The sequence below is a fragment of the Sitophilus oryzae genome, unplaced genomic scaffold (genome assembly GCF_002938485.1).
Source record: "Sitophilus oryzae breed Bouriz unplaced genomic scaffold, Soryzae_2.0 scaffold_1517_pilon_pilon, whole genome shotgun sequence".
Classification (NCBI taxonomy): Eukaryota; Metazoa; Arthropoda; class Insecta; order Coleoptera; family Curculionidae; genus Sitophilus; species Sitophilus oryzae.
This window is the reverse complement of record NW_022146189.1, coordinates 455,137-471,032: the sequence shown is the minus strand read 5'-3', so window position 1 is coordinate 471,032 and position 15,896 is coordinate 455,137. Positions and strand designations below refer to the sequence as shown.

At 34.0% G+C, this 15,896-nt stretch overlaps 1 protein-coding gene across 1 annotated transcript in view; it reads left to right on the top strand.

Moving 5' to 3' along the window:
- The window catches only part of LOC115878543 (4-hydroxyphenylpyruvate dioxygenase), a 50,649-nt gene that overhangs the window by 14,777 nt on the left and 19,976 nt on the right, over positions 1 to 15,896 (top strand). The window contains exons 4-8 of the mRNA XM_030895068.1: positions 5,586 to 5,690; positions 6,007 to 6,132; positions 8,389 to 8,478; positions 10,977 to 11,077; positions 15,682 to 15,874. Of these exons, the coding sequence (XP_030750928.1) occupies positions 5,586 to 5,690; positions 6,007 to 6,132; positions 8,389 to 8,478; positions 10,977 to 11,077; positions 15,682 to 15,874 (615 nt within the window). The remainder of the gene's footprint in view (positions 1 to 5,585; positions 5,691 to 6,006; positions 6,133 to 8,388; positions 8,479 to 10,976; positions 11,078 to 15,681; positions 15,875 to 15,896) is intronic.

The following is a 15,896-nucleotide window of genomic DNA, read 5'->3' as shown; positions in this document are numbered from 1 at the left end:
TCCATATATCTACCAGTCATTGTAAAATAAATCAAAGAACTACTTCTTCGTTTTTCTTGATAGAATAATAAATATTATTTATTAAATATTATTTGTTAAATATTATTTACTAAATATTATTTATTAAATATTATTTATTAAATTATTGTAGGTAAATTAAATAAAAGTAAACTGGTATAAATTTAAATAAGTCCATAAACTAATTTCGATTTTGAAAATAGTTACTAACTGTCACTAGAAACTTGCCATGACACTAGCCCTCTTGGTTGCCATTTTATTGAAAAATTAATCTTTATTCAAAATCTGAGCTAGTTAGGTATAGGAAACCGTAATATAGTTTGAAAGAGCATTTGAATCTGCTTCGAGTTATTTAAAAAAATACAGGGTGTTGTATTTGAAATAACGAAGTTTTTATGTAAAATATATTCTTAAAATAGATCAGAAATTTTTGATACCCCTGTATCAATTTAAGGAAGCAATAACATTTTTCTGTAAAGTTTATTTCTCTATCTTTAAACTCAGCACAAGAATTAATTCTGAAAAGTAATGTATAGGGTGTTAATAATCTATTCTATTGTAGCATGCAAATTTAAATGTCTTTAAATATCTCAAAAACCAAAGATTTTATACATATTTAACACTTATAATAAATGCCTTTTTTTGGGCCCAAGAATCTAAAAATGAAATAAAATACGGGGTGTTCCGTAAGAAAAAATATAACTTTGGTATGGATCTTAGTTCTGAAATACTGTGTCTATTTCAAGATAATTTTAAATTGTGCACTTTTTGCCTCCCCACATATACCCATAAAATATTTTGTTTCTACATCTTTCCGTTTTCGTATAATCAACCCACGCGAATGAGGTGCGCCACCCTGTATATAAAAAGTTTTCTTAAGCTTCATTCGGAACTTAGAAAATTAGTGGATTCAATTAGCGTAGAAGTTTGTTCCTCTAATTTCAATGTAAGCATTCACAACGTCAAAATTAGTGGTAGTAATCTTCAATTAGTGGAAAAAGTTAACAAACTTTTCCACTAATTATACTTAAAAAATTGCGAGAAATGTCATTTTGGCATTTGATTATCATCCGTCAAGAGAAATTGGGGTTAGAAATCAAAAGTTTATTGTTTTATGAACTAAATATTAGGCTTTCTCTATGGATACAGCTGTTACTAGGATATTCTATTAATTTTAATTGTGTTTTTTAGACATTGTGAATGGTCGTAATCTAAAAAGTATAAAGGGTAATTGAATCAACTAATCTATTCTGCTAATTGCGAGGTTCTTAAGCTTAAAGCTTCATTCAGAACTTCGAAATTAGTGGAATAATAGTGGATTCAATTAGCGTAGAAGTTTGTTTCTCTAATTTGAATTTAAGCATTCAGAGCTTCAAAATTAGTGGTAGTAATTTTGGTAGTGAATGTTATATATAGTTAACAAACTTTCAACTTTTTCCACTAATTATACTTCAAAATTTCCGAGTAATGTCATTTTGACCTTGAATTTATTGTTTTATAAGCTGATTATTAGGCTATTATTAGGCTATTTCTATGGCAAGCTGTTGCTAGGATATTCCATTAATTTTAAATGTATTTTTTGACATTGTGAATGATCGTACATTTTTAAGTATAATGTGTAATTGAAATCACTAATTTATTACACTAATTTCTAGGCTCTCAATGAGGCTCCTAAAACCTTTTTTAACTAAAAATTTCTACTACTACGAATATTTTATTATACAGTTTGTCAGTGGCGTATCCAGGATTCATGCCTGGGGGGGTCAATAACTCAATATTATACCTAAATATATATTTTTTTACATTAACAAGTAAGTACTTACCTAATTACAGCTAGGTACTATGGTAAATAGTAGGAATAAATAAATAAAAATATGTTTCTTAGGAAAATGGTTTAATAAGTAACATTACATCACAAAACAGCAAAAAATAATCATTAACACAAAAATTAAAGAAACAAATAACAAAAGAAGAAGAAACAAACAAAAGGCCAAGTGAATAAAGAAAAAGCACAGATACAAATAAAATTAAATAACAATATCCAGCTTTTTGGCTTTTACCTGCATTTCATTATGTACCTCTTCTGTACTAACAGATATTTCTGGATACATATACAAAAGGGACAAGCCATTTAGTATGTCCTCACTTAAGGTGTTACGTAGGTAGGACTTTAATAATTTTAGGGTTGAAAATTTCCTTTCAGGTGTTGCCATACAAACTGGTAGTTAAGTGCAAAATTTTTTTAATAAAATAAATATGTTAGGAAATAGTTCTTGGTCACATATTACCAGGGCATCGAGTGCGGAACTTGGGTAGTCTTCTGGTGTATAGTCTTCAAATATTCTATGCCAGAGCTTAAATTTAGCCGAAACTACAGAAAATGAATAGTTTTCTAAGTCGTTTTTATAAAAATCTAGCATATATTTTAGATTCGATACTCATTATTGGATTTTTTATTTAAGGCGGGAAAAAGAGAGCTAAATGACCGTAGTATGTTTTTGTGTTTAACAAACCGATCTTCCAAATGTCATACTACGTGATCTTAAAAAGAAATACAGATTGGAAATCTGTAATAATCTTGAGCAGTTTCAGTTTTAAAATTCGGCCTGTTTTTTTGTCCACTAGTTATTCGTTTTTTTTTTATTTCCTGTCCAAACAATAATTCGTTCATGTTTCTGTTTGCTTCTTCAAAAATATCTGCGAAGCTGGTATTTAAATTATTGTTTAAAATATAAAGTGGACAGGCGCGCGTTGTGCCTGGAGGGGGCAATTGCCCCCTTTGCCCCCCCCTGGATACGCCACTGCAGTTTGTATAGAACTATCTTTAGTCGGCATTTAAAAAAAAAACATCGGGATGTGAATAAAATTGCGTGTTGTTATGGGTTTTGTTGTACTATAGCTGCTAAAGTACTACTTCATGACAAATTATTTATTTAGACAATTAAAAATTAATAAAAGAATCCAATTTGGGTCATATTTCAGAGAACGGTATGACACGATTGTTGCGACATACGTAACTTCACAGTTTCGCCATTTTTAACTCATGATTGGAATTTTCATCTACCTATATGTAAATATAGGTACTAAAAAGCATACGCACAGGGTGCTATTTGAAATTTTCGCTTCGGCATGATATGCAATAAATGGCGGTTTGCGCAACAATCTTGTTGTCACCCGGTATGTACAGGGTGGTCGAAATTGGACTGTTTGGACAAAGAAAACCTATTTCCTGACTAGATAGAGCAAAACCGACATAGATGTCGTGGGCTCGATTTATTTTTTTTTATTTTCTAACCTAACCTAACCAATATAATATTTTAAATGGAAATCATAATTGGCTATGAACTTAAAAAAATGCTGGCGTTTAACCCTTTCCAACGATATAAAGTTGTGGGTATCCACTTCTAAGAATGAGAGAAATATTAGGGTTTTTGATCTTTATATCGAAGCGGGCCTCGATTTTATGTTGACCTATTTGCCTAATTATTTTTATCACAATTTAATATTTTATATTATTGTTTACCTGCATAATTAAAGACTTTGGAAATGGTAAATTAATATACTATATTAGTATTAGTAATTACAATTAAAATCGATAAAGTAAACAAAGAACAAAACTAAAAAAAGTATTTTTTGAGTCGCGGATATGGTTTACTAAAAAAAATCATCAAAGATGTTTAAACTGAGCACCTCCTTGTTGAGCACACAATAAACATCTTTTACGCACAGAGTTACAACAATTTAAGGTCTTATAAATTTCCCCCATAAAAAAGTCGAAAGGAGTTAAATCACAAAATATGGGGCCCCTTGTTCCAGTCCAATTCTCTCTAAATTCTCCATTTAATAGTTCCGTTGTAACCCTGGAGTTTTTATTGTAATTGGTAATACTAATATAGAATGGTGGATTTACCTTTTCAAAAGTCTTTAATTATCCAGACAAATAATAATATAGAATTTTAAATTGTGATCAAAAATAACTAGGCAACTAGGTCAACACAAAATCAAGGCCCGCTTCGATACAAAGATAAAAACCTAATATTTCTCTCATTCTTAGAAATAAATACACGTAACTTTATATCGTTCGAAAGGGTTAAACGGCAGCATTTCTTTAAGTTCATAGCCAACTATGATTTCCATTTAAAAAAGTATATTTTTATTATTTCTCACAAAAAGAGCAAGCATAGAAAAAAAACTACGCCACTGGATTGGGCTTAAAAAAGTGCCTTAGGGCTCGAACACACTGACGACCAGGTCGCACCGGCCAGGCCGCAGCTACCTCTAAAACCATTGAATCAAATGATATAGCGCACACTAACGTCCGGGCCGTCCGTTGGTCGTTGCGACCAGAAGACTGCACGGAAATATTATTATTTTCTGCCGCTTGTTGCCGGTTTTCTTCCAAATTAATAATTTTTCAGATGAAATCCCTCAAATTCAAGGTACAATATTTTATTTTCTATAAGATATAGGGCAGAAAATCCAAAGAAATAGTATACAGACTGGATCAAAGGTAAACTTAAATCTAATCCTTTTTTTTTATCAAGGGTCGATTCCAGTAAAAACTGCAAACATTTTTATATGACATACCGACTCTATTTATGGTTGGTATGATACCTGTTATTATACTTTTGAGTTTCGATGTTAAAAAATAAAAAAAATAATATTTAAAGTTTTTCTACAACCACTTGTTTTTTTTATTAAATTAGTTTTTTTAGTTGTATTGTAGTCATGTACAAGGAGGACAACTGTATTTTAAATATTATATTTAATTTAACGTTTTTCAAACAGGGTTCATTAGACTATATTTCTCCTAGGTACATTATTTTGAAAAAAAATTAAGAAAGTAACTTAAACATTCATAAAAATAGAAATAATTACTGTAGATTCTTCGTTATATTGTAAACATTGAAATAACTGGAAGCTAAACTTTCTACCTGCTTATATTTAGAGCCAGTGTCTAACGATCTTTTTTTACGATGGTCCTAATATGTTTACTTCTAAAGTCGATAAGGGCGCCATATCAGTAGAAAAAAGAAACAGAATATCTCCATTTTTGTCGGTCGCGCGTACACAATGCTTTTTGTTTGTTGTGAATAGCAACTTCGCTTTTTAGTTAACTCGGATATTTTAACATTTCTGAAACAATATTTTCTAATTGGTAAAACGTAAAAAATCGTTAGATTTGACAACTCTGTTGAAACTGGTCGTTTATCTGGCCGCAGCTAAAAACGCAATACATCGGGCCAGCCGACGGCCAGGTCGTTGCGACCTGGTCGTCAGTGAGTTCGAGTCTTAAGAACGTTATTACAGAATTTTATTATTCCGCGAAATACAAAAATTATGGGCAATTTTCCAAACGGTGAAAAATTCAAAAAGACCCCGTATCTCAGTTGACAGTGAGAATATCAACAGGCGGTTTACGCCATTAAACGTGTTTCAGAAATCGAGCCCATGATATCTATGTCGGTTTTGCTCTTATCTAGTCAGGAAATAGGTTTTCTCTGTTAAAACAGACTAATTTCGACCACCCTGTACAAACTATCAATGGATTTTTATTTTATTTTTAGGCTGCTAGCTACTACGTAACAAGACTAGGTTTCAAACCCATCGCTTATAAAGGGTTAGAAACGGGAGAAAGACAATACGCTTCTCACGTTGTTCAACAAAACAAGGTAACTAATTTTGTTAATAAATTTAGTAAAAATACGAATATTGTGTGGTGGGAAAAAAGAACGTCAAACGTCAGATTTTCCTTGAAATGACGATCGGTGACATTCTCCAGAATTTGTTAAAGTAAATAAGATCTTCAAAATGTGGTTTATTGGGAAATATTATGATGAATGTATTTTACGCCAAACACAAAATATTAAAATTCCTTATTTGCATTGCAAAAGACTTTGTTAGAATTTCATTAATTAATATTAATCGCTATTACTAGTTGTAAGAAATTAATATATCATTTAGTAGTTTATTTCTTATTATTTATAGATAATATTCGTTTTTACGTCTGCCTATGGCTCAGGCGACGAAGAATTTAACAATCATGTTGTGAAACATGGAGACGGAGTTAGAACTGTGGCGTTTGCTGTTGAAAACCTTGAAGGAATTGTGAAAGTATGTTTATATTAATATTAATAATAATTGATTTATATTTGTCGTAGTAATATTATAGTATCCGCGTTATACGTTATATAAAAATCACTAATCGCTTTATAAAACTCAGCCAGATTCTAAAATAATCATTTGTTTTATGTCATAAGCTATTTTATAAACTGACCGATAAAATATCAAGCATATTCTCAAGCAGAAATATCAGCTGTTTGCCTCTTACAAAAATTGATTGAAATTTTTTTGAGGGTAAAAGTTACACATATACACAGTACATATGTTTGTACTAAAAATGTGTCGACAGATGGAATATTTTTCGAAAATAACATGTGACACCACTGGCATTTTTTCTCTTGTTAGCAAAATTGTGTAAGCCATTTAATGTCGCTTAAAGGTATATTGATATTTTGTCGATTTCGATCTCTTTGATGTAGAATGTAGAATGAGTGAGGGGGGGATTAGTCACTGCGACATTAAAAGATCTATTCTGCCTCCTTCCTTGAGTCATCACACAGTCTATAACCCATCATACCCCTGTTGTAGAGGGGACAGGGTATTTCCGATCCTCCTCTGACAACAGTTCTTCCTCCGAGGGTACACAGCCTTCCACGGTTGGAGTTTGCCCTTCCGTGCCGCCCTTCACAGTCGATGAGCTTGCCTCCGGCTGAGGTACCCGTGAGGTGGAGGCTGGAGGATCTGTCTCCATTTTTTCCACCTCTTTAACTTGTTCTCTCCTTAGACCAGATACCGGTGTTGTCCCGTATCTATAATAGAGGATATGCCCCTCTTTCTCTATTGCCTCCTTGGATTTGAGGTCAATTCCTATTGTGAGCACCTGACCATGATCCTCATCCCTCGAGTTGATGACTCGCCAACTAGATGTCCTTACATTGAAGTCCTTCGTGGAGCAGTCGGCGGTATCTCCGTGCTTCTGATCCGCTAAGACCTACTTTCAGAGGATCGTCTACCCGGCCTGGATCAACCAGGCAACTTGTGTCGCTTATTGGGTCTAGAGGTAGACTCCCGACCTTTACTAGAGGAGGTGGTAGCTTGTGTGCCACTTGTGGACGCGGGCCTCGCTGAAGTGTCAGCCGCTTCTCCTGTAGTTCCCTTTGGGATTGGTCCCTTGAAACTTTCATTCATAGTGTTCCCAGTGTTACTAGGGGTTTTCCCCACAGCTTCACCGGTGGTCTTTTTATGATTGTTTGATCTCATAGTGTTCCCACGAGTAGCTAGGGTTAGTCAGTCTACTTCTACAGAGCCCCGCATGTAGAGTAAGAGGTAAATACAATGGGGTGCCCCCTGGTGCCTCAAGGTTGAGACCAGTAGAGGCTAGTCTCCATCTAGCCACGCATCCCTTTGACCTGGTCCCACCATCGCATCGTAGGATTTAAGTTTTTTGGTGAGGTTGTCTCCTCTTGGTCCGGGCGGTTAAGCCAAGACCCCCCACACCCTCTACCCGCGAGACTTGACCACAGACAGTAGAAGATGCCTGGTATATATCTTGGTGCAATTCCCTGGCCATGACACTACAACCAGAGATAAGACGATGAGTGAGATTCTTCTTAGACCAAGCCAAAGTGCTAGAGGGGATTTCCCTCAGCACCTGACCAGGAGCTTTCCCACCAACGACAAGGTCTTGCATCTCCTAGGGGAATATCTCTTTGATAAGATAAACGCAATTTTATTAATCACAATTAATAAAATTACAATAATAAAGTATTTAAGTATTTAATCTATTTTATTATTAAATTTTATTGAAATTTATAACACTGATGTACAGAGTAGTCGAAATTGGTTTGTTAACAGAGAAAACCTATTTCTTGACTAGATAGAGCAAGAAAAGAAGAGAAATATCTACAACCATGAATCTATTTTTCTGTGCCGATTGAAACCGGTCTTCTGGTATCGATTGAAGCTGGTCTTTCGGTACCGGTACCAAAATCGGTCTTTTTTTCGGAAACCGGTATACTGGTCTTGTAAAAGACGATACCGATACCGGAATATTTCAAAAGTACCGGTTCTAGTACCGGTATACCGGAAGACCAAACATGCCTAAAGGAGGGTACCCTCAAAAATTATATTTTTCATTTTATAAAATAGCTAAACGTTCAAACCACATTACGAAATGATACAAAAAAACTGATTATATTAGAACGTGGTAAGGTTTTCTAAAGTGGCATTTTATAAAACGGCGAATTTTACAATTTTTCTGGTTACGTTGTATTAAAACCAGTCTAAATATTATCTTTTCAATTTTAGAGAGCCAAAGAACAAGGAGCCGAAATAGTTAAAGATATCTGGGAGGAATCCGATTTTCAAGGAATAGTTCGTTTTGCTACCATTCGTACTGTAAGTAATAATCATAGATAAATGGAACAAGTTTAGATTCCCATAAGGACAATGTAAATACTATTGGGCGCTATTCTTGCAACGATCGCGACCCAAAGCTTTTGATAATTTCGGAGCGGTTCGGCTTTTTCCGGAATTATGTCCCCAAATATATTATTTATTCAAATTTATTCTTAATTTCTTTTAATTTTATATCATCATCTCACAAACTACCTTACAACACACTGGTTATCTCTAAATAACAAATAGTGATCAATCCATTTGCTCTTTTTTCATTTACATTCTATTTATAATTTCTCGTTCTAATTCTATTGTAATTTTAAATAAAATCTTCGACTGTCTAATAAGGTTTCCAATACAATGTTTTTTTTTCAAATAATTAGAGTATTTTTATTTGAAGTTTCATTCAATATTTAAAACTTCCAGACAATAGGACTTTTTACATAACAATTTACATCAAAGGCTATATTTTGTTTTCTCAAGACAGTTAAGTAAACAAAACATTATCAGCTTTAAATTGAAAATTTATTATTAAAATAACAACTAATATGTGTAGTTAAAAATATAGTATGGAATCAAACAAGGGCGGAGTAAATTGAGGGAGGGGGGGAGGGGACTAGACACAAGACTTTACTCAAAGTACATACTCCGGAGTCGTTTATGACATAATAAATCTATACTAATATATAAAATCCTTAAGTGACTGACTCACTGATTAATCATGATCCTGCTCAAACCACTTAACGTAAGAAGCTCAATTTTGGCATACAGGATAATTCTAGGTTCGATAGGAAGGGATTTTTCGAAATTCCAGTTCCAAGGGGGTGAAACCACCCCTCAAATATTAAAATATTTTTTATTTAAAAAACGGTCAAATTTCCGAAAAGACGCTTAAACACGTATATTTTATTTTGTTTTTTACATATTTTAAGATTTTTTAAAAATGTATACAGGGTGTTTCGAAATATCTGGTCATTGATTAATCACGATCCTGCTTAAAGCGCTTGACGTAAAAAGCTGATTTTTGGAAAACGGATTGGCTTTAGGGTGTAGAGTGTAGAGGTTCGATAAGAAGGGATTTTTCGGAACTCGAATTCTAAGGGGGTGAAACCACCCCTCAAATATTAGAATATTTTTTATTTAAAAACCGGTGAGTTTTTCGGAAAAACTCTTAAACACGTATATTTTATTTTGTTGTTTTACATATTTTAAGATTTTTAAAAAATTTATACCAGGTGTTTCATAAAATATGACCATTGAATAATCACGATTCTGCTTAAACTGCTTGAGGTTTAACGCTTATTTTTGGTAAACGTATTGACTGTGGGGTGTAGAGGTTCGATAAGGAGGGGTTTCTCGAATCTCAAATTCCAAGAGAGTGAAAACGCCCCTCAAATATTACAATATTTGTTATTTAAAAAACGGTTAGTCTTTCGGGAAAACGCTTGGACACGCATAATTTATTTTGTTTTTTTACATATTTTGAAATTTTTTAAAAAATAATACAGGGTGTTACAAAAAGTTGGGTAATTGATTAACCACGATTCTGCTTAAACTGCTTGACTTAAAAAGCTTATTTTTGACAAACGGACTTTTCGAAAGTCAAATTCCAACGAGATGAAACTAGCTCTCAAATATTACCAAGTTGTATAATAATATCGCCATATTGTTTTTTCTCATGCTGACATAAATGTGCGAAAATTTTATCCAGTTTGTATGTTAATGGAAATTCTTGCTTTGCTTTATCATCACCATTACAAATGAATAATTCGACACTAGCGAAGTCGCGGGTACATGCTAGTTAATAATATAGTATTACATCACTGACCCGAAGGGGGGTTCGGTTAGGTTAGCTCTTTATTTTAAAAAAAACTAAGGTGATGATGGTTCCAGAAAAACGAAACGTCTTAAGTGATTTTTGATGTCACCAAAGGTTTCTTTTTATTTTTGTTTTATTGAATCGCTGGAGAAACCTTTGTGTAATACTTCATAATTTTAGAACAGGTTTTTATTTATATTTACTTTATAATCGTTCACACCCTAATTTTACCCTCCTTGGGGATGAATTGGGGGGATTAATCGCTTCATATAGTCATTGAGTTACTTAAGAGACCTTTTTAAATTGTTAATAATAAAATTTCATATTCTTAGAATGAGATTTTTACAAATTTTTATACAAATTTCCACCCACTAATTTTACCTCTTTAGGGGATTTACATAAATCGCCTTTCACTGCTCACTTACGTCACTTAGCGATTAGCGAACCTTTTTTTTTTGGTTGAAGTTTAGGTATATGTGTTTAATTAGGAATTAGCTTTGGATATTAGCAATCAGAATAGCGATTCTAACTTTGCCGACCTTTTTCCAAAAACTATGTTCAAAACACTTAATTAGGTTATGTATATTATTCTGGATATTATTATTTATTATTAGTGTTCTATATCCCAAATTTAGATGATTACATAGTGTATAAAAATTAAAAACATTTACGTTTATAGTATGGAGATACAGTGCACACATTCGTCGACAGATCTCTTTATACTGGACCATTCTTACCTGGTTTCGTGTCTGTTTCAGATGATTCCTTAGGAAAAAGCTTGTAAGTTGACACACAGATTATTATTAATATATACTAACGAAATATTTATAAATAAATTAAATTATTTGGGTTCTTATGGATGCACTTGAACTTGTTTTATTCAAATATTAGTACTTTTATATCATATATCTCATAAAGGTTATAATTTAAGACCTAGAGGTGCTTTTAATATGGGATTCAGAAATTGTTAAATGTTCCACAGTTATAAGTGTTCCGTTAATAAAAATATTTCGGGAAACATTTCAAAAACTCTTGTCGTCCATTATATCCAAAAAAGTCCTATGGGTATTTCGCCACTGAAAGAAAATCTACAAAATAAAATAGTTATTTTTTGTAAACACTGCAGCGTCAATCCAACAGAGACTAATTGTCAGCAGTGGCTTACTAATGAACAAATTTACCTAACGGACAAAAAAATGCTTAACGTTTCGGAAAGTATATCTCTTTCAAAGAACAAAAAAAAAACTATTGAAAATATCTAAATGCAAATATTCGAAAACCACTTTAGTTTTTTTTAAACAGATATGTCTACAAAAACCGTTGACGTTCTGTCTGTGGTTCTGTTAAAAATGAATTTTTAAAAAACATCTGAATGAATTTTTAATAGAACGTCAACGGTTTTTGTAAACGTATTTGTTTAAAAAAAACTAAAGTGTTCTCGAATAGTTGTATTTATGTAGATATTTTAAATAGTTTTTTTTCTTTGTTCTTTGTATTTTTTTGCTTCCGACGACAGAAAGAGATATACTTGCCAAATCAAACCAAGCACTTTTTTGGCCGTTAGGCAAATTTGTTCATTAGTAAGCCACTGCTGACAATTAGTCTCCGTTGGATTGACGCTGTGTTTAAATCTACAAAATAAAATAACTATTTTATTTTGTAGATTTTCTTATAAATATATATATATATATATATATATATATATATATATATATATATATATATATATATATATATATATATATATATATATATATATATATATATATATATATATATATATATATATATATATATATATATATATATATATATATATATATATATATATATATAAGAAAATATATATATACGGGATTTTTGACTAGACATTGGTTGTCCATTAATCAAGCATGCAGCTACTGCTGCTTTCCCGTTCACCTTCGCCAAACCTCTCTGTCAAATGCATCCAGTTCTTCCAGCTCTCTGGATGTCATCGCTTGCCTAATGGTGTTGTTCCACGACCTTCTTGGTCTACCTCGCTTTCTTCTTTGTGGAGGACTCCACTGAAACAGACGTTTCGGCCATCGATCTTCCGGTATTCTTAATAGATGGCCAAACCACTTGAGACCTCTGATTTCGACCCTGTCTATAATTGTCTCTGGAGCATTCATTCGGTGTCTAATCTCTATGTTGGTAATTCGGTCCATTTTCGATACACCTGCGCTCCTTCTGAGATAGTCCATTTCGACTGCTGCATACTTCGCAACCATAGCACACCACAGATTCCACCAAGATTTGTCCCAGCCGTTTTTGGTTCTAAGAGAGAGAGATGCTGATCCCACCACAATGAATTCAAGCATCCCACTACTCTCTTGCCAGCTTGAATGCCCTGTTTAGTCACGATTGACCCTAAATATTTGAAGTTGTTGACCTGTGTGACCTGAGTATCATCGGTAATCAGAACTTCAAAGGCCGCTTCACTATTGACTACTAGATATTCTGTTTTTTTAAGACTTACTTGTAGACCCCACTTCTCATATTGTACATAGAGTCTTCTCATCATATATTCAAGGTTAAACGCATCCTGCGCAAGCACCACCTGGTCGTCAGCAAAATTTAAAGTGAACAATTTTTGTGCCCCTATAGGAATACCCATAGGTTCACATTGTCTTTTCCATTCTTCTAGCGCGACTTCTACATAGGCGTTGAAAAGCAAAGGGAAGAGACTGCAGCCCTGTCTGAGACTCTTTGTGGTTAGTATAGGTTCAGACAGTCGATTTCCTACCTTTATGATACATTATTATTGTACAGTTCTTTAATTATTTTTAAGAGATCCTTATCCACGTCTAGCCGTTCGAGGGCCTTCCACAATTTTTGACGGGGTATTGTATCGTAGGCTTTTCCAAGATCTACAAAAGCCAAGTGAACTTCCTGTTCTACGGATATTTGTTTTTCCAGAAGCTGCTGAAGTATGAAAAGGTAGTCAACACAAGATCTGCCCGGTCTAAATCCACTTTGGTCCTCTCCAATTTTATGGCCAATATTTACTCTAAGTTTGGATTGTAGAATTTTACTAAACAACCTACCCATCGTACAATTCACACTTAGTCCTCTGTAGCATCCAGGGTCTCTCCGATTTCCCTTTTTGAATATGGATACTAAATGAGACGTTTTCCATTCTTGGGGTATTCTATTGATTGCTAGGCACTTATTCATAAGGGCTACCAAACGTTCGATCAGAGCGTAGCCCCCGCATTTTAGTAGCTCAGCTGGGATATTACCTGGACCTGGAGATCTTTTATTTTTCATCTTATTAAGTTCTTTTTTTACTTCTGCCACTGATATATTTAGTTTTGTTTCTAGATGTTCTTCTATATTGGCTGAGCCTTCTGCTATGTCCTCTGGCCTACTTTCAATTAATAGTGCCTTGTAGTGGGATGTCCAGGTTTTTAGGTCAATCCATGTGTTGTTCCTTACCTTTGTATCTGATTTTAGTTCTCTAATAGTTCTCCAGACTTCTGTGCTCTGGGCACCTCCTATCATGCTCTCAATCTCCACGCATTTGTTTTCCCATGTTCTGTTTTTTTCTTGTTTTATTGCTTGTCTGACTTCGTTGTTTCTAAGTTTGTATTGGTACCTGTTCTCCGTTGTCCTATTTGTAAGCCAGTTGTTATAAGCCTTATGTTTTTCTGTTATTAAGTATTTAATTTCGTCAGTGAGCCACGACGGTTGCCTTTTTTCGTGTTTTCCAGCTTCGTATCCCAAAGCTTCATGTGCCGCTTGATATAATGCTTTTTTGATGTTTTCATGTTCCGTCTCAATGTTTTCACTTATTTTATGGGTTTCTAAGGCATGCTTTAATCTCTGTTTAAACAGATACTTGGTGCTTTCATTATATAATGATCTTAGGTTGTATTTTTTGTTTTCATGGACAGGCGTTTCAGTGTATTCTACTCTTTCTCGATGTTTTATAACTGACTTCCGATGAAAAGGAAAAATGAGCTTTGCCAAAACCATGTAGTGGTCCGACCCACAGTTAGCTCCACGCTGAACTCTGCAATCGTCAATTTTTATGTTTTTCGATGCTTGCTTTACTATTACATAGTCCAGAATAGATTTTTGCTGTAGAGACGGTCTTTCCCAAGTGAATCTGTGGATATTCTTGTGGTTGAAAAATGTATTTGTTAATTTGAGTCCGAAAAGTTCACAAAGTTCCACCAATCTTTCTCCAGAGTTGTTGATAATTAGCTCTCCATATTGTCCTACTATTTGGCTATTCAAACTAGAACCAACTCTAGCATTGAGATCTCCTGCTAATATAACATCCTGCGCTGGTTTAATTTTTTCAAGGATTGCTGTTAATTTATTATAGAATTGATCCTTGACTACTTGATTACAGTCATCCGTGGGTGCATATACACCTATTATTTTTGTTTCTTGTCCATAAAGGTTCATTGTTGCTATTATAATTCTCTCCGATATACACTCGTAATCTTTTAGATATTTTCGATGTTTTTCTTTAATAAGAATAGATACCCCAGCGCTAGCTCTCATGGACTTACACACCCCTGACCATAGGTGTATGTACCCATCCAACATTTCCTCTCCATTTCCCTTCTTCATATATTCAGACACAATAATAACATCGATGTTTAACTTATCCAACTGGTTTAAAATCTCTGGAGTCTTACTGGTCATACTGTTCATATTCCATGTTGCCAATCTCAAAGTCCGTTTGGTTGCTAAAAGTCGTCGTCGTAAATTTCCATCTAGTTTCCGAGGCTTGGTTATGGTACATTGAGCAGTTTAACTATCTTTTCCGAAGAATGGGTTGCTAACCCATTGCTCCAACCCCCAGACTTTGGAGGACCAGGATTTTCTGTCGGGGTTATCTCCCTTAGCCAATATAAACCAGTTTTAAGGCGCCGGTTACTCGCCTTCACCCTCTTCCGTTTGCTACACAACATACATCCATTGTACGCCCTGCATTGCCCAGAGGTCACGACAAGGACGTGGAAGTAGGATTTGTCTATACGCTTTGGTAAGCTAAAGGCATTTCCCGGAGTTTTATTGTAACAAAAGTCTTGGCTACCTTTGTCACCTCCGGGACCTCAGTCTAGACCATTTGACCTCCTTGTAGACTATACTTGTAGATTTTCTTCCAGTGGCGAAATACCAATAGGACTTTTTTGGATAGATGAATCCGCCACATAGGTATATGATAGGACATTTTTTATCATCCATTATAATCTAAAACTGACATTTATATGCACGCTTTCTCTTGTTTTCGGTTTTGTTTTAGATAAAACGCTTCTTATCGTAGTTCCAGACTTTAAAACAGTTTTTTTATGATACTGTTTGGCTATTCGTCTGATCTTTTCTGACTTTAATTATTGTTACAGGCCACCAGGGAAGCTAGATTTCATCGATCATGTAGTTGGAAATCAACCCGACGGGGAAATGGAATCCGTTGCAAAATGGTATGAAAACGTTCTACAGTTTCATAGATTTTGGTCTGTGGACGACTCGCAGTTGCACACGGAATATTCAGCACTAAGAAGTATTGTAATGGCAAACTGGGAAGAAAATGTCAAGGTATATAAGTATACTATAATAT